Raw genomic sequence first — 22,169 nt, 5'->3', positions numbered from 1 at the left:
CGTGTCCCACGCTAGAGCACCCGGCCAGGCGCGTAGAGGGATTTGGGTTAACGGGTGTAGTCCAATCATTTATGGGCATGAATTCATATTTTGTAATAAAATAATCCGGCAACTGACGTGGTGGTTCAGTCGTTGTCTCCTTAATTTTTGGCTAAGTGCATGGAACAAACCGTAGTATGTAGTGTGAAGTTTATAATCCTTTTTAGGTTTTCCATGCCTAATATCCTATAAGAAATATATTTTTTTAAGTTCACGGAGTATACTTCTCAATTTTTCGAGTATGGAGTATTAGCATATAATTATTGGAGTATGGAGTATGTAGTATGGAGTATGAAGTATTAACATAAAATTAGAGTATCCCCTATTAACATTTTTTTGCTACAAATATGTTAGAAAAAAAATTCTATGACCCAAAAAAATGGTGTTTAGTATGTAGTATATAGTTTGTTTTTGAAGCATGGAGCACATGCAAGTACTCTTCTTTGTAGTATGTAGTATATCTGTAAATTTAAGTACTGAGTGTGTGTGTGTGTATCTTCTTTGAAATGGGAGTATATCACCCCGCAAAAAAAAGCGGGAGTATATAATTTTTTCTTCTACAAAGAAACCTTTATATGTAGTTTTGTTTGAACCTAAAAATTGAGTGTGCAAGAAGGCACTTAATTTTGAAGTAGTGGCTTGAATCTTTTTTTAAGCTCGTGGGAGTATGTGGAAGATATGGTTTTGAAGAAGGGAGTATGTGGTCTATATACTTTGTTTGAAAAAGTAGTATGAAGAATGTTATTTGCGGCAGGGTACATCTAGTTTGAGACACTTCATATATATTATAACGAACATGATATCTACATACGTGAATCATACGTGATGACATGTATGCGTCACAGATTCACAGGGAGGTCGCAAGCATCGATCATGGCCACAAGCATCAAGCATGCATGCGTCTTGCTACGGCGCCGTCGACAGTGCCTGGCGTGCATGCCTACCTTGGATGGATGCTCTGCAATCACATGGTGGAAGAGGCATGAAAAATCACACCAGCAGATCTACGCTTGAGTCTGTTGCCTGATCTCCATTGATGTACCATCAGATGCTTATGATCCACCGCGGCCGCACGGCAAAAAATTCCTGACCAGATCCCATTGAGAAAATCCATTAATTATACATAACCCGGCAATCTAGATCGTGTATGTAGTTAAATAAAGTGATTAACCTTGTTTCTTAGTGAACGATGGATCGGAAGATTGAATTATTAGATAACTCACCTGGAGAAATTTGTCAAGCGATTGTGATCCATCCAAATGTGTGACGGCGGCAACACGACCATGCAATTATTTAATTCATGCTTTCAGCGGTTGGCTCAACCAACTAGAGGATAATATACCCGCTGTTTGTGCAAATAAAAAAAACTAGAGGATAATATACCTGTTGTTCGTGCAAACAGCAGAGTTTGGTACGGCCAATCGGGTTGGTAAAGAAACATTGGTTCGGCAACCCGTTTAGAAACGCACGGATCTAAAAGAATCCTGTGGTGGAAAAGGTGGAGGTAACTACCACTAAATGGTAGTATGCATTTTCTAAATAGGACGACCATTTGGGACACCTAGGTGCTTGGGCACCTTGCCTATAAACCGTTGGATAACATTAAGATGTGTGCATGTGCTACTAGTATTAGCACTAATGGGTGACCCGTTAGCTCTTTTATTAGGAAACATTATTACTAATTATTGCATGATACGGGTACTTAATGTCAACATTAGACAAGAGAGAGAAAATCAACAATGAATGGTCCATTAAGGCCTTGCATGCTCCTTGATACGTGCCATTCTTTCCTTTTTATACATGCATTGCTTTTATTTTCGAGTATGTCTTTAACATCATTTATAGGTACGTCTTATGGCATATACGTGTAATTATTTAAGAAGATAGTACATTTATTTTATTTTTTGGTAATATTATGTACGGGTATATCTCCAATATCATTTACGGGTATGTGTTCAAGGCATATATGTGTATCTTATTTTTGGGTATATTATTTACGAGTATGCCTCCCATAGCATTTACAGGTATGTATTCAAAAAGAGTATATTATTTTTGGGTATGTCACCATTAAAATTATATCATTTTAATTTTTAGAACACAACGCGTGTATTTTTTTAGAACACAGTATGTGTATTTTATTTGGGTATATTATTTACAAGTATTTACGGGTATGTGTTCAAGGCATATACGTGTATTTTATTTTTGGGTATATTGTTTATCCTTATGTCTTCAATATCTTTTATCCGCATGTATTCGAAAAGAGTATATTATTTTTGGGTATGTCACCATTAAAATTATATCATTTTAATTTTTAGAACACAGTATGTGTATTTTATTTTGGTACATTATTTATAGGTATGTCTCCAAATATCATTTTACGAGTATGTGTTCAAGGCATATACGTGTATTTTATTTTTGGGTATATCATTTACGGGTATGTCTCCAATACCTTTTATGCGCATGTATTAAAAAGAGTATTATTTATGTGTATGTCACCATTTACGGGTATATACTCGCCAAATGATATGAAATTGATAGTATCCAATACAATTGCGGATATGTGAAATTGAGAGTACTCAATATATTTTTAGGTATGTGCATACTCATCATGTTTATCTACAAGTCCATATCCTCACGTGAAAATTATGAGTACATACCCATTAATACATAGATATTATATGTAGTCACAAAGTGGTATGATACCTAACTCTTTTTCCGTATATATGTATACGCAAATATGAGGGCAAGGTACCAAATCAATTTCAGTATATAGTCCTAAATACGGGGTGTACAATTCTGCATGAAAATGTATGAGAGAAGGAAAGCAATAAAAGGAGATGTGCTAATCATGGATTCTCATACATGGAAAGTCTTGCATGCAAATACTAGGAAACAAATCAGATTTTTTTAGAAAACACACTAACGGGTTTGATCCGATTAAGGTGCCCAGGCACCTAGGTGCCCCACACAATTTACCTATATATATATACATTTTTTCATATATATATATATATAGTTACCACATATGTCTCATCTACTATCATGTGGTACCATATATACTATTTTATTATTTTAAATATATTCGTATACTATATCTAAGATATTTCAAAGCAAGTTATATGAAAAAATTGCATATGAACCAATGTTTTTGTTATATTTATGAAATACGTATATATTTGTGCGTAAAAAAGAGCATACTCAAAACATGATACATACTACCTAAAAATTAGTATATATACTACTTAATCATTATTATATATACTATATACTACACGTACATACTCTTGATTTCGACAGATACTACATACAACATACAAAACGCAAGTGATGTTAACTACCACTGCTTGTAGTAAACATTTGTTATATATATATAGTGTTATTATTCATCACCCAGGGTGCAGAATATGTTATTCTTCACCCGAGGTAATCTTACGATCGCTTCCCAAATAAATTATGTTTAAAATACGAATAGTTACATGCATAAAAAATATAGGTTATAAGACCAAAAAATCACATTTTATGTATGTTTTACACCACGTTTTTACATTTGTAATTTTATGTAACATAAAATATTTTTTACACGAGTACATACTTTCTTACGTTCTCTTTTTATGTAAGAAATAAGATAAAATTTACGAAACGTAAACGTACGATGCATTGATGTCAAAATAGAGAGGGATGAAGAATAACCATTACTCACCCAGGGTGACGAATAGCGCGATATAAAGAAAAGTACAAAAATAAAGCAAAAATAAGAATAGAAAACAGAAAAAAAAACAGGCCATGGCCTCCCGTGCGGCTGAGCCAGCTCCATTTGGGCTCCCCCACCCCCCCACCCCCACCCCCATTTTCAAATATTTGTTAAACATTTTTAATACTTATTCAATATTTTCAAATAATTGTTCCATAATTTTCATAAATTCGTTCTACAATTTTTAATCCTTATTCAACATTTGTCGAATACTTGTTCATCATTTTTAGTACTTATTCAAAAAAAATACATGTTCAACATATTTTCAAATACTTGTTCAACATTTATTTAATACTTACTCAACATCTTTCAGCTACTTGTTCAACATTTTATTAATGTGTTTCTGAAGAGTGTTTTCTTATGTGTGTCTATATGTTTTAAAGTATAAAGAAAAATACAAAAATAAAGCAAAAATGAGAACAGAAAACCAAAAAAACAGGCCATGGCCTCCCGCGCGGCTGGGCCGGCCCATCTAGGCTCCACCCCCCCCCCCCCCCCCCCCCCCCCCCCCCCCGATGCGAGGCATCCTCCTGTGCTCGCTGACAGCGAGAAATAGGGGTGCCTGAAATTTAGGTCACCTCTCCTCTGGCTGCCATCGGGCCTCGGATCTTCAAGACATCTATGTTCTTCGCCAACGTCTAGTGATTATTATAATTTTGTGAGAATCAAATTTCCTCTCGTTCTTTTGGCGATGCCATGAGGTTAGAGAGTTTTTTGTCCTCGCAGATCCGATTATTCGGATCTGATGAGTTTATGTGATTCTTTGTGGAGCTGAAATCTTTCGTTGGCACCATGGTGAAGATATAGTGATTTGACGGCCTACACTTCTAGGGGATCATCCCCGGCCAAAGTACGTTCATCGATCAAGGCTTCCTTCCTTTTTGATGGGCGACTCAAGGCGCTTTTAAAAACCATTATTGACAATATCGTTGCTTCAGTCCAGTCCAATTATAGCCTCTTTAACGAAGTATCTGGAGTATTTCTTCTTGATACCACAAAGGTGTTTTCAAGGGATTTCATTGTAATGTATTTTTTTGGATCTTAGGTCCAAATCAGTGAGTATGAACAAGGTGTTTCCCAAAAAGAAAAGTTGATTTAGGCTTCGCGACTCGTGCTTTCGGAAGACTGTTTGCGCACTGATATGCTTAGAACCTATTTTCTGCATGTATCGTGCTTTCAGAAGACAGTTTGTGCAACTGATAATCTTACAATCATCAACATGACAAGTTGGCAATTACAGGAAGTGCAAGTAAAGTGGGATCATGTGTAAAGCCATATCAAGAAATGCTATCTATTTTCTGCATGCATCTCCTTTATCTTAAAATCATCAAAATGCCAAGTTGGAATTACAGGAAGTGCAAGTAAAGTGGTATCATGTGTAAAGCCATATCAAGAAATGCTATATATTTTCTGCATCCATCGCCTTTATCGTAAAATCATCAAAATGCCAAGTTGCAATTACAGGAAGTGCAAGTAAAGTGGTATCATGTGTAAAGCCATATCAAGAAATGCTATCTATGGCTTCAGAGTTCAGATTCAGCACATTTGCACTGTCTAAAACAAGAGAAACAGCCAGTGTGGGAGACTTTGAGTACGAGCTAATAATGCACTCCTATATGGGTACTGAAACCTCTTAATACATAAAAAATGGACAAACACAATGTCAGTGGTTTTTCTTCCATATAACAACAATCCTGGATCAGTGCACACCAATATGTTAATAAAACTCTCACAATCAAACTTTGACAAACACAATGCAAATCGATGTAGGCATTCATCAGTGTTAAACTAAATCAGACATGGCTTCACATGTTCCAGCTCCTTGTCATCCGCATCATAAGCTCCCACGCCGCCTTGCTGTTCACGGTGCGTTCCTAGCCATTCCAGGTCCCCCTTTGCACCTGCACCAGTAGATATGGAGCCAATCTATCAACAAAATCCATTTACAGAATAATAATGAAACAATCAATGGCGCCATTCAGTACAGTATCCCTTTTTTATTCTGTAAAATGGTACAAGTCCATCATAATCAATGCTTCATGTTATCATTTGCATGTTTGCATCACAGCCACAGGCTTTGATAGTACTTAGTTATCTTGGTTTGTGCAATTTTGCTAGTAATTAGTTACAATGCACCAAATCAAGGGGACTTGACAGGCTCGATTAATGAATTAAGCTGACAAGAAATAATTATGAACCAACCATGCATGCATATCCGTTACCTGAAGCTGCAGCACTTATATTGAGATGGCTAGAGATGGTGCTGTAGAACAGTGTTGTGAATCTTCCCATCTGAAAAGGATGGACTCCTAGCAGCTTCTTCGTCACCGTGTCGACAGCAATCACCCACGCTTGCTTATTTAAGTAATGCTGCTTGGCTAAGAAGCAGACGATGTTGTCTTCGTGTAAGCTTAACATTGGCAAGTTAATGAAGAGAAGCCCAAAATCTGGTTTGCCCTCAGACTGCAAAGCCTCAGGCAGCAGCCCAGCAGTGTTGACACCGTCACCCACCGAAAGTTGTCTAGCCTCGAGAATAGTGTGAGTGTCCCACTCCTCGAGTCGGAGCCAAGGACTTGTAGCTGTAGTGGTAGTACTCCATGTGGTAGCAGCCCAAGCCGGCAAGTGCAAAGGACAAACCAGCTCAATGAACTTGATGCGGATGTGGCCGGACGACATGTCGATGCTAACGTCGCGAGTATACAAGGGGTAATTGGTCCATGGTTGACTGATCTCTGTTGTTGCTGGCAGCGGAATGTAGAGGAACTGGGGGCTACCTTCGAGGACATCGCCGATTAGGATGCCTTTAAACAAGTCAACGAATGCCATGACACTGCACCAACGGCGATAACCTTGTTCGGCTCAAAGCCTCCGTCATCCAGTAAGAAGGCTGCTTGGTCCTCCGGTGACAAGACGGGCTTCTTGACGGTCCAAGTTTCCATCTTGGAGCAGAAGAGGGAGAGCTCAAACTCTCCTTTCCTCTGCATAGTTAGTAACGCGACATAGTAGTCTCCGCCGTCGCCATGTGACAGGAGGCCGACCGCACAGGGTTGGCCGACCAAGCACCTGAGTTGCGGGACCAGATTGAGCGACGGAGTGCCAGCGCCGCCGTGGCCGCAGCCGGGCTGGTAGATGTAGTATTCGCGGAGCGGACATTCCTCCATGCTTATGTCCATGCTAAGGAGGATGAGCCCGCCGTGAGTGCCGTGGATGAAGGGCTCCTCGGTGACACGGGCGTCGGTGGACCAGACAACGACGTAGGAGATAAGAGGCGGGCGGTGGACGAACAAGCTGACCTGAATGGAGATCTCGCGAGAGTCATCCGGGTGCTCCGTCTGGTGGGTGGCGGTGGTGGCGTTGGTTGAATCGGCGACCACAGGCTTGATAGCGAGGAGGCAGCTCTTGGGGAGCTCGACGCCGGGTGGATCCATCCTAGCTAGCTCCATCTGGATTGGATTTAACTGGAGCGGATTTTCTCAGATGGATCTGACGATCGCCGGGCGGATCAGTTGGAGACGGACGATGAACAGGGAAGGGGAACAACAGGCGGCGGCGGCCGAAGGAGAAACGACACTTCTAGGTTAGGGTTATGCAAACTCAACGTTGGCTGGGCCGGTCTCATGTGCCATGATCCTTTTATGAGTTCCCTAACACACACACACCCCGGCAGCGATCTGATGCTAGGCCGGCTTTGGTCCGGCCCAACAATACGGTCGGTTTTGTTTTTAGCTCAAAAACATGAAATAGAAATGTTCACACAGGATTCTCAAAAAACAAAATGTTCACACATGACAAAAAAAAAGGTTAGTCTAGTTTTAGAAAAATGTTTACCGATGTTACAAAAAGGTTGACAATAAATTAAAAAATGTTCACCTATAATGAAAAATGGTGCATGGTAAAAAATGGTTTATGTTTGAAGAAAATGGTTCATGATGAATTAACAAAGTGTTCACCTATGATAAAAAAACATTTCACGATAAATAAATAAGTGTTCAGCTAGAACAAAAAAGATTCATGTATTTCCGGACAACAAAAAATTATGAAAAAGGGAAAAGAAAAACAGTGTAGTACCCTAAAAAACAGAGAAAAAAAGAAACATCGGAAACAAAAAAAGGGTAAGGGAAAAAAGAAAAGAAAACACAAATGGACCGGCCCATGCGGAGCAACTATGTGGGCGAGTCGATGCACATGCCGCGGGACTGCGGTGACTAATGCACACACCCACCTTGGCCATACCACCATCTTGTACTCACGCCACTTTGTAGCTGGGTTATTTATTTTGGGAGCAAAAACTCTACACTTACGGACAATAGCTACAAAACTCACTTACGGACTCAGAAGGCAAGGATGTTACTGAAGCCACACAATAACAAGGCGTGTATGGTGTGCAGGTTGGCCAGCTCGACGCCATCTACTGTAACCTAAGATAGCATGCGTCCCATCGTAACATGTAACTGATCCTGTAAAATTACCTGGCCATGTCTATAAGGTGGCACTGCGGCCTATATAAGGGGTACACACCCTTTCTACGGAAGAAGGTTGGACATTCACACACACACACACACACACACACACACACACACCATACATCTTCTCCACGGGAGAATCCACCAACACCCAGCCGGCTGAACCGCCAATGGGCATCATCTTGTACCTTGAGCGCCTCACACGCCGGAATACAATCAACCCAAACAAAGAGTAGGGCTTTCATCGGAGACGATTTCGGGCCTGGACCTCTATACATCCTTGTGTGCTTGTGGTTGTTAACCCATCGATCATAGTCACAAGCATGTACCTACATAGGAATTCACTATACAGTTACGAAACACCGACAATTGGCATGCTAGGTAGGGGCTTTGTGCACTAAATTGCGAGCATCATGATTATTCACCTTCACCTCCAGCGGCTTTGACGCCACCCCTGTATCAGCTCGCCATTCCATTCAACTGGACGGTGGAATCGCTCCTGGAGAAACCATCCACTTTGGTAGCTTCAAATTCACAGCTGATCTAGAAGGTAGGCTGCAACTCCACGATCGGATACCTCACCACGACGAGGCGACACCTCCCCTAGAAGAAGCCGCAACTTCACTTAGGACTCCAAAGCATACGCAAGCCTTAGGGGGTCGACTACAGCTCATCTCTTCGGGTGTTGCCATCCTCAAGCTCATGCTAGGTCAGAATAGTACACTTGTTGGCAAGGCGTCAATGAAGCCCTGCATGTCGGGACTCCGATTGATAGAGGCAAAGGTGTCCCGTCTTTCGATGAGATGATGGATATCGCTTTGGTGGAAGTCGACTTTGACGATCCGACTACGAACGTGCGATGACGTCGCGCCTTAGCAATCGCTAAACCAACTCCGAGAGGTTATTGACCACGCCGGAGCACGATCAACCTGACCACGAGGGTCTGTTTCCTGCGAGCAAACGAAGAACAAGCAAGAAACTAAGATTGCAATCTGGATATTGCGAATATAAGATGAAAGCTTTATTGATCAAGGTGGGGTTCTGTGACGCCTTTGTCTGGTCGTTGAACACAAACGAAGTACGCGAAGTTGCAGCTATGGCGAACTTTAATCTAAACAAAACCCAAAGTCTAAACGGTGCCCTAAGGGCTGTATATATGGAGGAAGAGGGGGGAATTTTCGTGGCCCTTGGTGGAGGGGTCCGAAATCAACCCTATCTCTTGTTTCCCCACACATACGGACTCTAAAAATAGCCTATACTTATGTATTTCGAAATTACAAGGGCCTGGCCCAATAATAAGGTGACGCAGCACCTAGAATAGCCTCGGGACGAAATTTATGAAGTGGCATCTTGTATATTTCGTCCAAGGCTTCATGCACCCATTATGGTGGCTTCAAAGTCCTGAAATCATCACTTGTAACTCCGTTCTTGTTCCCCTTGCGCATGGCATCATCTCCATGCTTGTTCTTGCTCCAATGTTCATCCTTCTCCAAGCTAGGCCCTTCATTTGTAAGCAAAACAAATGTATCCAATTTAGGCAGCATCATATTCTCATGAACATTAGAATCATTACCAAGAAACGAAAGTACCTGATAATTTAATTGGCGTGCGCGAGCTCTAGTAATTGGTCCCGTATATATAGCAGTAGGGGCTGTGGGTGTAACAATGGTATTGATGTCCTCATCATCCTCCCCTTCTTGAAATGAAGTCGTCCTCGACGGAAGTTCATCTTCCTCACCCAAATAAGGCTTCAAATCTGCAATGTTAAAAGTGGGACTAACCCCAAAATCTGCAGGCAGCTCAAGTTTATATGCATTATCATTTATTTTCTCTAACACCTTAAAGGGACCATCAGCACGTGGCATTAGTTTTGATTTGCGCAAATCAGGAAATCTATCCTTACGCAAATGTAACTAAACAAGATCTCCAGGTGCAAACACAACATGTTTTCTACCCTTATCTCCAGCAAGTTTATATTTAGCATTCATACGCTCAATGTTTTCCTTAGTTAACTCATGCATCTTTAAAATCAATTCAGCATGTTGTTTAGCATCAAAATTAACCTTCTCTGAAGATGGAAGAGGCAACAAATCAATAGGTGCACGAGGTAGGAAACCATACACTTCAAAAGGGCACATCTTAATAGTAGAATGCAATGAACGATTATAAGCAAATTCAATATGAGGCAAGCATTCCTCCCACATTTTCTTATTACTCTTCAAAACAGCCCTAAGCATAGTAGACAATGTTCTATTGACTACTTCAGTTTGTCCATCAGTTTGAGGGTGACAAGTAGTACTAAAAAGTAGTTTAGTCCCCAACTTAGCCCATAAACATCTCCAAAAGTGGCTAAGAAATTTAGTATCACGATCTGAAACAATAGTATTTGGCACACCATGCAAGTGAATAATTTCACGAAAGAACAAATCAGCAACATTAACAGCATCATCGCTTTTATGACATGGTATAAAGTGTGCCATTTTAGAGAATCTATCCACGACAACAAATATGCTATCCCTCCCCTTCTTTGTTCGAGGTAAACCTAAAACAAAGTCTATAGATATATCCTCCCAAGGAACACTAGGTACAGGCAAAGGCATATATAAACCATGAGGATTGAGTCGTGACTTAGCTTTTTGACATGTAGTGCATCGAGCAATAAAACGCTCAACATCCCGTCTCATCTTTGGCCAAAAGAAATGTGTAGCAAGTACGTCCTCCGTCTTTTTCACGCCAAAGTGTCCCATTAATCCTCCTCCATGCGCCTCCTGCAACAACAAAAGACGAACGGAGCTAGCTGGAATGCATAGCTTGTTAGCACGAAACACAAATCCATCGTTAACGACAAACTTGTTCCACATTCTTCCTTCTTTACAATTCTGCATTACATCTTTAAAATCAGCATCATGCACATATTGATCTTTGATGGTCTTCAAACCAAATATTTTGAAGTCAAGTTGTGAAAGCATAGTATAGCGACGAGACAATGCATCAGCAATAACATTTTCTTTTCCCTTCTTGTGTTTAATGACATAAGGGAAAGTCTCAATGAATTCAACCCATTTAGCATGTCTACGATTCAGTTTAGCTTGACTTTTAATATATTTCAAAGATTCATGATCAGAATGTATAACAAATTCTTTGGGCCATAAATAATGTTGCCATGTTTCTAAAGTCCGAACAAGAGCATATAATTTTGTATCATAAGTAGAATAATTCAGACTAGGCCCACTCAATTTTTCAGAAAAGTATGCAACAGGTTTGCCATCTTGTTATAACACACCTCCTAATCCAATTCCACTAGCATCACATTCAAGCTCAAAAGTCTTATTAAAATCAGGAAGTTGGAGTAAAGGAGCATGTGTCAACTTATCTTTCAATACCGTGAAGGCTTCTTCCTGTGATGTACCCCAAAGAAAAGGCACATCTTTCTTTGTAAGCTCATTGAGAGGTGCAGCAATGGTGCTGAAATCTCTCACAAAACGCCTATAGAATCCAGCGAGGCCAAGAAAACTCCTCACTTGTATGACCATTTTGGGCTGTGGCCAACTCTCAATAGCTTCAATCTTGGCTTTATCAACTTCAATTCCCTGTGGAGTAACAACATAGCCAAGAAAAGATACTCGGTCGGTGCAAAAGGTGCACTTCCCAAGGTTACCAAACAAACGTGCATCACGTAGAGCAATAAAAACAACACGTAAATGTTCCAAATGTTCTTCCAAAGATCTGCTATAAATCAATATGTCATCAAAGTAAACTACCACAAATCGTCCAATGAAAGCACGTAAAACTTCGTTCATTAATCTCATGAAAGTACTAGGTGCATTAGTTAACCCAAAAGGCATGACTAACCACTCATATAATCCAAACTTAGTTTTAAATGATGTTTTCCATTCATCTCCCAATTTCATACGAATTTGATGGTATCCACTACGCAAATCAACTTTGGAGAATATTGTAGAGCCACTCAATTCATCAAGCATATCATCTAGCCTAGGAATAGGATGACGATAACGAATAGTAATATTATTAATGCATCTACAATCAACACACATACGTGATGTACCATCCTTTTTCGGCACTAGAATAATAGGAACAGCACAAGGACTAAGGGATTCGCGTATATAACCTTTGTCGAGAAGCTCTTGTACTTGACACATAACCTCCTTCGTCTCCTCTGGATTGGTACGGTATGGTGCACGGTTTGGCAGTGAAGCACCGGGAATTAAGTCAATCTGATGCTCAATCCCTCGAATAGGCGGTAATCCCGGTGGCACGTCTTGTGGAAAGACGTCAGCGAACTCCTGCAAAATGTTAGTGATAGCAGGAGGCAAAGAGGAAGGCACGTCCTCGAATGAAAATAATGCCTCTTTGCACACAAAAGCATAGCAAACAGATTTGCTGAAATCTAGCTCATCAATATCAGATTTGGTGGCAAATAAACATGCACTTTTCAATTTAATTTCAGAAGCAACACTACATGGTTTATTATTAGGCTTCATTTGTTGCTCAAATTCTTTTGCCACAATCTGATTTTCACTCTTATTCTTCTCCTATTTTGCTTTATTAGCTCTATTAATATCATCTTTCAAAATGGAATCAGGAGTCATAGGAAGCAAAGTAATATTTTTATCCTTATGAACAAGAGTACAGTGTTTGTTTCTACCATGGTGTACAGAATTTTTATCAAATTGCCATGGTCTACCAAGTAATAAGGAACATGCTTGCATAGGTACCACATCACAATCAACATAATCAGCATATGTAGAGATACTAAAATGCACACGAACAGTACGTGTTACCTTAACCTTGCCGCTGTTGTTGAACCATTGGATGTAGTAAGGATGTGGATGTGGTCTTGTGGTGAGAGAAAGCTTCTCCACCATCTCCATGCTAGCCAAGTTGTTACAGCTCCCTCCGTCTATTATGATGCGCACAGAACGTTCCTTCACAACTCCCTTGGTATGAAACAAATTGTGCCTCTGATTTTGCTCAGCTTGTGTGACCTGCACACTCAAAACACGTTGAGCAACTAAACATTCATACCTATCAGCGTCTTCAGGAGCCATGTATTACGTCTCATGATCAGAATCATCTCCACCATGTTCTTCACGTGTAATAAGAGCCAAAGTCTCCTCATCATAGTCACTAGCGGACTCATATCCACCACCCTCGGTAGCAATCATCACACGCGGAGATTTGCATTCTCTCGCATAATGACCTCCTCCCTTACAACGACGACAAATAATATCACTTGTGTGCCCTGTCGATACCATGGAAGAAGAAGAACTCTGTGCAGGCACGGCAGGTGCGCTCTTGGCAGATAATGGTGGTTGTGCCTGTTTTCTTGTATCACGGCTGGAGGAGGCACCTGATTGAGGTGCTGGTGCAGTTGAAGTAGAAGATGCACGCGGTGTCCATGATGAAGGTCGGCCTGCAGAAAAGTTAGTTCGCACCAATGCTTGTCGATCCTGCACTTCACGTTCAGCATTACAAGCAAGATGGAATAAACGAGTGATATTATTATACTCCTTATAGTCTAGAATGGTCTGAATCTCTCTATTTAATCCACCCAGAAAACGTGCAAGCATAGCTTCATTCTCCTCAACAATACCACATCGAATCATGCCAGTTTGTAATTCCTGATAATATTCTTCTACAGAATTTTTCCTTTGTCTTAAACGCTGCAATTTTTGAAGCAATTCACGTTGATAATATGGTGGAACACAACGAGTACGCATAGCAGTTTTCAAAGCAGCCCAAGTAGTTGGAATAGGATATAATCTACAATGTTTAGACCAACATACACATGCAAAACTAGTGAAAGCACAAACAGCAGCGGCAACCCATCTCTCCTCGGGATATTGTAAACATGTAAATCATTGTTCAGTTTCTAACTCCCAAGTAAGATATATATCAGGAACATATCTACCCTCGAAAGGTGGAATATTCAATTTCAGTTTAGGAAGATGGTCATGATCTCGTACCTGAGGGAAAGCCCTACCATTGTGATTATTTGCATGCGGACGACCTGGTGGTTGTGGTGCAGGTGGTTCCACGTAGTTCTGATTTTGAGCAACCTCATCCTCGTAATCTCCCACATAATCATCCTCCTCCACATCAGCAGCAGGAGCCACAGAAGTATCAACAGCAGCACCAACAGTTTGGCCAAACGCAAGAGGAACACGGCTCGCTCAGCGGAGGCCTGTTTTGCGACGTGGAGGTAGTCGTTGTTGTTGTTGTTGGAGAGGTGCGTTAGGTGCAGCGGGTGGTGGTGGTGGAAGACGCGCGAGCAATTCATTAAACTTGTTATCTAGCTTTGTTTCGAACGTCTTCTCCATGCCATCTATCTTCTCCATGGCCTCTTCAAATCTGTTTAGCACATCTTGCACCTGTCCACTCATCATTTGCTGAAATTTATCATGCAAATCCTTATTCGTCATGTTCTCCCAGTCAGTCTTGTCGGCTTGTGATCCTGGCATGGTTAGCAGCAATAGAAACACACAAGAATATGATCCTACAGACTACTAACACGAGGTGGTGGTGGGTGTCACAAATCCGTCAAGCAAATCTCAAATTCTTACCAGTTCTTACCCAGCAGCAGGCGGTGATCGGCAACCGTTGTAGTCAAAAACTCTCAAAGCTTGGATAGAGCGATTACCAGGGAGAGTCAAACGCACGACGTAGATGTATGTGGAGATGGGAAGGCTGATAATATGGTAGCAAAAAGGGTCAGCAATAATCAATTCAGAGATGCAAAGTTGAATAAACGCTCAACGACGGTACTGTGCTGGTCCTAGGCTAGACTGTGCTAGAGACGCGAGCCTAGAACACCAACAAAATTACGGCGCGGCACGTAAACAAGGGAAAAGCACACTCTGGATTTTTTTTCGCTCTTTTTTTTGCGCTGCCTTTTTTTTGCGAAAAATCACTATAATGGCGAGTGTCTCAAAACTCTTCCTAGGTAAAATTGACAGGATGGGCACGAAATTTTTTTGACCAATTTTTTTTTTCGACTGCCCAGACCCAAAAACTGGAAACGGGTCAAAAAAAACTTCCTATAATGGCACGTGTCTCAAAACACTTAGAAACACCTAAAAATAGGATAGCCAGAATTTTTTTCGAAAAATGCGTTTTCAAAAAATTTTGGGCCTAAACGGAGGGTGGTTTCCGGACTCTTTTTTTTCTGAAACCTACTGCGGCAAGGAAACACGAATCGGAATCTAGATGGATCTCGAAAACAAACCTAATATGACAAGAACTCGGATTGGTGGTGGATATATGGTGGTAGATGGCAGCGGTGGTGGTATATGACAGTGGTGGTGGTATATGGATACGAATTCGAAGCGGTGGCGGATAAGCGGTTGTGGTAGATGGCAAGGGCGATGATGATGGTGCGGCGGCGGCGTGACAACTTATGACCAGAACTCGAAACTCTAAAAGACTAGACTCTAAGACCAGCAACTAGACACGACGATGCAACCGCAAATTCAACAAAGCAAAACCCTAAAAAGATTATGCAAAGGCTCAGATTGGTTCGGATATGATGAACTAACCCTAAAAAAAAATTTGTGGTTTTTTCGTGGACTGTAGGTATGAAGAACAGACTCGATCTAAACTACGAAAAACTGTAAAATCTCACCGAGCAACCTGGAAATCTGATACCACTTGATAGAGGCAAAGGTGTCCCGTCTTTCGATGAGATGATGGATATCACTTTGGTGGAAGTCGACTTTGACGATCCGACTACGAACGTGTGAGGAAGTCGCCCCTTAGCAATCGCTAAACCAACTCCGAGAGGTTATTGACCACGCCGGAGCACGATCAACCTGACCACGAGGGTCTGTTTCCTGCGAGCAAACGAAGAACAAGCTAGAAACTAAGATTGCAATCTGGATATTGCGAATATAAGATGAAAGCTTTATTGATCAAGGTGGGGCTCTGTGACGCCTTTGTCTGGTCGTTGAACACAAACGAAGTACGCGAAGTTGCAGCTATGGCGAACTTTAATCTAAACAAAACCCAAAGTCTAAATGGTGCCCTAAGGGCTGTATATATGGAGGAAGAGGGGGGGGGGGATTTCGTGGCCCTTGGTGGAGGGGTCCGAAATCAACCCTATCTCTTGTTTCCCCACACATACGGACTCTAAAAATAGCCTATACTTATGTATTTCGAAATTACAAGGGCCTAGCCCAATAATAAGGTGACGCAGCACCTAGAATAGCCTCGGGATGAAATTTATGAAGTGGCATCTTGTATATTTCGTCCAAGGCTTCATGCACCCATTATGGTGGCTTCAAAGTCCTGAAATCATCACTTGTAACTCCGTTCTTGTTCCCCTTGCGCATGGAATCATCTCCATGCTTGTTCTTGCTCCAATGTTCATCCTTCTCCAAGCTAGGCCCTTCATTTGTAAGCAAAACAAATGTATCCAATTTAGGCAGCATCATATTCTCATGAACATTAGAATCATTACCAAGAAACGAAAGTACCTGATAATTTAATTGGCTTGCGCGAGCTCTAGTAATTGGTCCCGTATATGTAGCAGTAGGGGCTGTGGGTGTAACAATGGTATTGATGTCCTCATCACCGATCCTAAGTCACACCGATCTAGCATGTAACACATCATATGACTTGACGCCTCACGCACGGTATTCCCATGGCTGCAACCTTACCTTGGCCGGGATCGTTTGCACCTTTTGGCTCACGTATATGATTGTGTCGCTAGCATCCATATGACAGAGAACCCGGGTCGACATGACTAGGCATAAACCGAAGGTGGCACAAACTTACAGGGACATGCATACGTAACCCAGCAATGAACGTGTCGGTCATCAACGTATGAACCCAAGTCATAGCAAGCTACGATGACTTAAAGGAACAACGCGTGACATTTCCCCGAAGGGACAGACACAGGAACAAAGAAGGATACATCCCAGCCAACCTAAGTGTTCCAGAGCAGTAGCGAGCTACCATGGCTCAATGGAAGCACTAAGAGACATTTCCCCATAAGGAAGGCTACCAAGAGTAAACAACTAGGTGTCGGATCCCACACATACCAAGCATTTCAATAACATACACACAATATGATCAATATGTGTAAACACAACATGGCATCACAACAAAACTCTACGACTCAAAGTACTTATTCAATAGGCTCCGAGGAGCCAGCACTACTGCAGGATGCTGCTAATGCGACACTACAATCAGAGACCCTTCGATGAAACTGTGTGTGATGCAATAATCACAAACGGTGATGTAAAAACCGTCAAAAAAGATGCAAAATGTTTGTGATGGCAGAAACATCAAACACGGTTTGGATTTTAGTTGCGTGTGCGATGCGGGGCATACGGTTCAGTACAATGAACTATTTGCGATGAGGCAGAACAACAGAAACGGACAGCCAGATGAAGGTGTGTGCGATATATAGCATACAATTCAATCGAATGAACTGTTTGTGATTAGGCGGAACAAAAGAAACGGTCAGCCAGAAACGATCATCCGAGTGAACTATTTGCGTTGAGCCAAGCGAACAGAAATGGTTCAATTTAACAAAGATGTGTGTGATACGCGGCAAACAGGTCTGTAATCAGAAATTTGTGCGAAGACCGATAATAACACAGACGATTGCTGCTAATAAGACGTGTGTGTTGTGCGTTCGGATTGCATACAGAACAACAACACACACACACGCACACACACACACACACACACTTATAAGGACATGGTTGCATACCCAAATTAAACATCCAATTACATAGGTGGCTACTACACACATGACATTTCCACACACCAAAGTCAATTATATATTACATGCATAATTAACTAGGATAAACGGCCATCTGATCATCATCTATTTCTTGGGACGCTTATTGCTACTGCTCTGCTTGTGGCTCAATGCAGCCTCGTTGATTTTGGTAACGAGGCAGTTCCTCATGTCAACAATCCGCATGTGCATCTCGTAGCATGTGTACACGCTCTTGGACGCGAACCTCAGGTGAGGTTCATCCAGTTGCCGCGTCCACACCCCATGCCATGATACGGGATTTGTTCTCTTGGCATCTTGCTTCATCTTTTTGTAGTAGGGGTTGACGATGGCCGAGGCGAGTTCAACCAGGGAGTCCTTCTTTGTGCTGCCCGAGACCCTATAATGCTCACGGATTTTGGCAAGCATAGCAACGAGCGGGGAGAGTGTGTCCATGTACCCTAGTAGACCGAAAGCGGAAGCGTTTAGTAACGCGGTTGATGTAGTCGAACATCTTCGCCATCCAACCGATCCAAGCACCGAACATACGGCACCTCCGCGTTTAGCACACGTTCAGCTCGATGACGTCCCTCGAGCTCTTGATCCAGTTGAGGACGAGGGAGAGTTCCGTCAGCACGACGGCGTGGCGACGGTGATGATGTTGTTACCGGTGCAGGGCTTCGCCTAATCACTACAACGATATGACCGAGGTGTGTAACTGTGGAGGGGGGCACCGCACATGGTTAAGAGAAACTTGTGAGTTCTAGGGTGCCCCCTGCCCCCGTATATAAAGGAGGGGAGGGGGAGGCCGACCGGTGAAAGTGCAACTATCCTTGGGTGGTTTTGGTAATTATTAACAACATATAGCTCACTGAACTAATGCTATTTCAAGATAAATATTTCAGGAAAGTTCAATGATTGGCATGACATGTATTAGAAATGTGGACCCCTCAAAATGCTACGGACAAAAGATTGGCTCAAGCTCTAAAGCTCAAGACTCTACATTTTCATTTTAGTGATCCAAGATCACATTGAGTCCATAGGAAAGCCAATACTATTAAAAGGGGCTGAGGTGTTGCTTAATGGGTTTCTTGCTCAAAGTGCTTAGTGATATGCTCCAAAGCCCTCAATCACTTTCTCACATCCACATATGTCCCAAACCAAAAGTCAAACTCGGCCCCACCGAAATCTTCTATCCGGCGCCACCGAGTTCTCTTGACATAGCCATTGTCACAAAACCCTAGTCACTTCGGTCTCACTGATAGGGATCTCGGTCTCACCGAGATGGGATTGCAAACTATCTGTTTCCCTTCGTAATGTTTCGGTCTAACCGGGATGAGCGATCGGTCCCACCGAGTTCGTAATGCAAGCTCTCTGTTTCCCCTTTGTAACGTTTCGGTCCAACAGAAATGAGCGAATCGGTCCCACCAAGTTTGCCTGACCAACTCTCTGGTTTGCTTATTACCAAAATCGGCAACACTGAGTTTGTGTAATCGGTCTCACCGATATTACATTATGCCCTAACCTAATGAAATCGGTCCCACCGAGTTGACATGTTGGTCCCACCAAAAATCCTAACGTTCACATTTTGAACTAAATCGGTCCGACCGAGTTTCATGATTCGGTCCCACCGAGTTTGGTAAATTGTGTGTAACGGCTAAATTTCGTGTGGAGGCTATATATACCCCTCCACCCTCTCTTCATTCGGAGAGAGATCCATCAGAACATGCCTACACTTCCAACATACATTTTTTGAGAGAGAACCACCTACACTTGTGTTGAGGTCAAGATATTACATTCCAACCACATAAATCTTGATCTCTAGCCTTCCCCAAGTTGCTTTCCACTCAAATCATCTTTCCACCAAATCCAATCCTATGAGAGAGAGTTGAGTGTTGGGGAGACTATCATTTGAAGCACAAGAGCAAGGAGTTCATCATCAACACACCATCTATTACCTTTTGGAGAGTGGTGTCTCCTAGATTGGTTAGGTGTCACTTGGGAGCCTCCGTCAAGATTGTGGATTTGAACCAAGGAGTTTGTACGGGCAAGGAGATCGCCTACTTCGTGAAGATCTACCCTAGTGAGGCAAGTCCTTCGTGGGCGATGGCCATGGTGGGATAGACAAGGTTGCTTCTTCGTGGACCCTTCATGGGTGGAGCCCTCCGTGGACTCGCGCAACTATTACCCTTCGTGGGTTGAAGTCTTCATCAACGTGGATGTACGATAGCACCACCTATCGGAACCACGGATAAAAAATCTCCGTGTCTACATTGCATTTGCTCCCTCAAACTCATCCCTTTACCTTCATGTGCAATTGTTTTACATTCCGCTGCTATACTCTTAGAATTGCATGTGTAGGTTGATTGCTTGACTTGTGCAAAGTTGCTATAATCTGCCAAGACTTAAAATTGGGAAAAGGCTAGATTTTTATTTGGTCAAGTATTCTAATCACCCCCCCTCTAGACATACTTCCGATCCTACAACCGGCCCCTGTAGGGCGTGCCAGGAGAGAGGAGTCCTACTAGGACTCCAAGTCCTAGTAGGATTCCACCTGGAGAAAGGGGGAAGAAGGAAGGGAGAGGGGGTAAGGGAAGGAAAGGGGGGTGCCGCTCCCTTCCCCTAGTCCAATTCAGACCCAAGGAGGGGGCCATACGGCCAGCCCTTTGTGGCCCTTCTCTCTCCCCACTAAGGCCCATGAAGGCCCATTAGTTCCCCCGGGGGGTTCCGATAACCCTATGGCACTCAGATAGTTATCCGGTACCTCTCGGAACTCATCCGGTGTTCGAATAACATCGTCCAATATATCAATATTTATGTCTCGGCCATTTCGAGACTCCTCATCCGGGACTCCGAACAAACTTCGTCATCAAATCACATAACTCATAATACAAATCGTCATCGAACATTAAGCGTGCGGACCCTACGGGTTCGAGAACTATGTAGACATGACCGAGACACATCTCCGGTTAATAACCAATAGTGGAACCTGGATGATCATATTGGCTCCTACATATTCTACGAAGATCTTTATCGGCCAAACCGCATAACAACATACGTTGTTCCATTTGTCATCGGTATGTTACTTGCCCGAGATTCGGTCATCGGTATCATCATACCTAGTTCAATCTCATTACCGGCAAGTCTCTTTACTCGTTCCGTAATGCAAGTCCCGCAACTAACTCATTAGTCACATTGCTTGCAAGGCTTATAGTGATGTGCATTACCGAGAGGGCCCAGAGATACCTCTCCGATACTCAGAGTGACAAATCCTAATCTCGATCTATGCCAACTCAACAAACACCTTCGGAGACACCTGTGGAGCATCTTTATAATCACCTAGTTACGTCGTGACGTTTGATAGCACACAAAGTGTTCCTCCGGTATTCGGGAGTTGCATAATCTCATAGTCAAAGGAATATGTATAAGTCATGAACAAAACAATAGCAATAAAACTAAACGATCATTATGCTAAGCTAACGAATGGGTCTTGTCCATCACATCATTCTCTAATGATGTGATCTCGTTCATCAAATGACAACACATGTCTATGGTCAGGAAACTGAACCATCTTTGATTAACGATGCAGTCAAGTAGAGGCATACTAGGGACACTCTGTTTGTCTATGTATTCACACATGTGCTAAGTTTCCGGTTAATACAATTCTAGCATGAATAATAAACATTTATCATGATATAAGGAAATATAAATAACAACTTTATTATTGCCTCTAGGGCATATTTCCTTCAGTCTCCCACTTGCACTAGAGTCAATAATCTAGTTCACATCGCCATGGGATCTAACACCAATAGTTCACATCACCATGTGATTGACACCCATAGTTCACATCGTCATAACACCCAAAGGGTTACTAGAGTCAATAATCTAGTTCACATCGCCATGTGATTAACACCCAAAGAGTACTAAGGTGTGATCATGTTTTGCTTGTGAGAGAAGTTTAGTTAGCAGGTCTGCCACATTCATATCTGTATGTATTTCACAAATTTCTATGTCTATAATGCTCTGCATGGAGCTACTCTAGCTAATTGCTCCCACTTTCAATATGTATCCAGATTGAGACTTAGAGTCATCCAGATCGGTGTTAAAGCTTGCATCAACGTAACTCTTTACGATGAACTCTTTATCACCTCCATAACCGAGAAATATTTCC

The 22,169-nt window shown here is 42.1% G+C and overlaps 1 protein-coding gene across 1 annotated transcript; it reads right to left on the bottom strand.

Moving 5' to 3' along the window:
* Positions 1-5,382: 5,382 nt before the first annotated feature.
* On the bottom strand, positions 5,383-7,412 carry LOC123111328 (uncharacterized). The gene is made up of 2 exons (XM_044532095.1): positions 6,013-7,412; positions 5,383-5,691 (listed from the first exon to the last, which is right to left on the bottom strand). The coding sequence occupies exon 1, from the start codon at positions 7,231-7,233 to the stop codon at positions 6,583-6,585; it is 651 nt and encodes a 216-aa protein (XP_044388030.1). The 5' UTR covers positions 7,234-7,412; the 3' UTR covers positions 5,383-5,691; positions 6,013-6,582.
* Between the last annotated feature and the right edge of the window lie 14,757 nt (positions 7,413-22,169).

The sequence above is a fragment of the Triticum aestivum genome, chromosome 5B, assembly GCF_018294505.1.
Source record: "Triticum aestivum cultivar Chinese Spring chromosome 5B, IWGSC CS RefSeq v2.1, whole genome shotgun sequence".
Lineage (NCBI taxonomy): Eukaryota > Viridiplantae > Streptophyta > Magnoliopsida > Poales > Poaceae > Triticum > Triticum aestivum.
The sequence above is the reverse complement of the archived record's forward strand: the minus strand, read 5'-3'. Positions and strand labels throughout refer to the sequence as shown.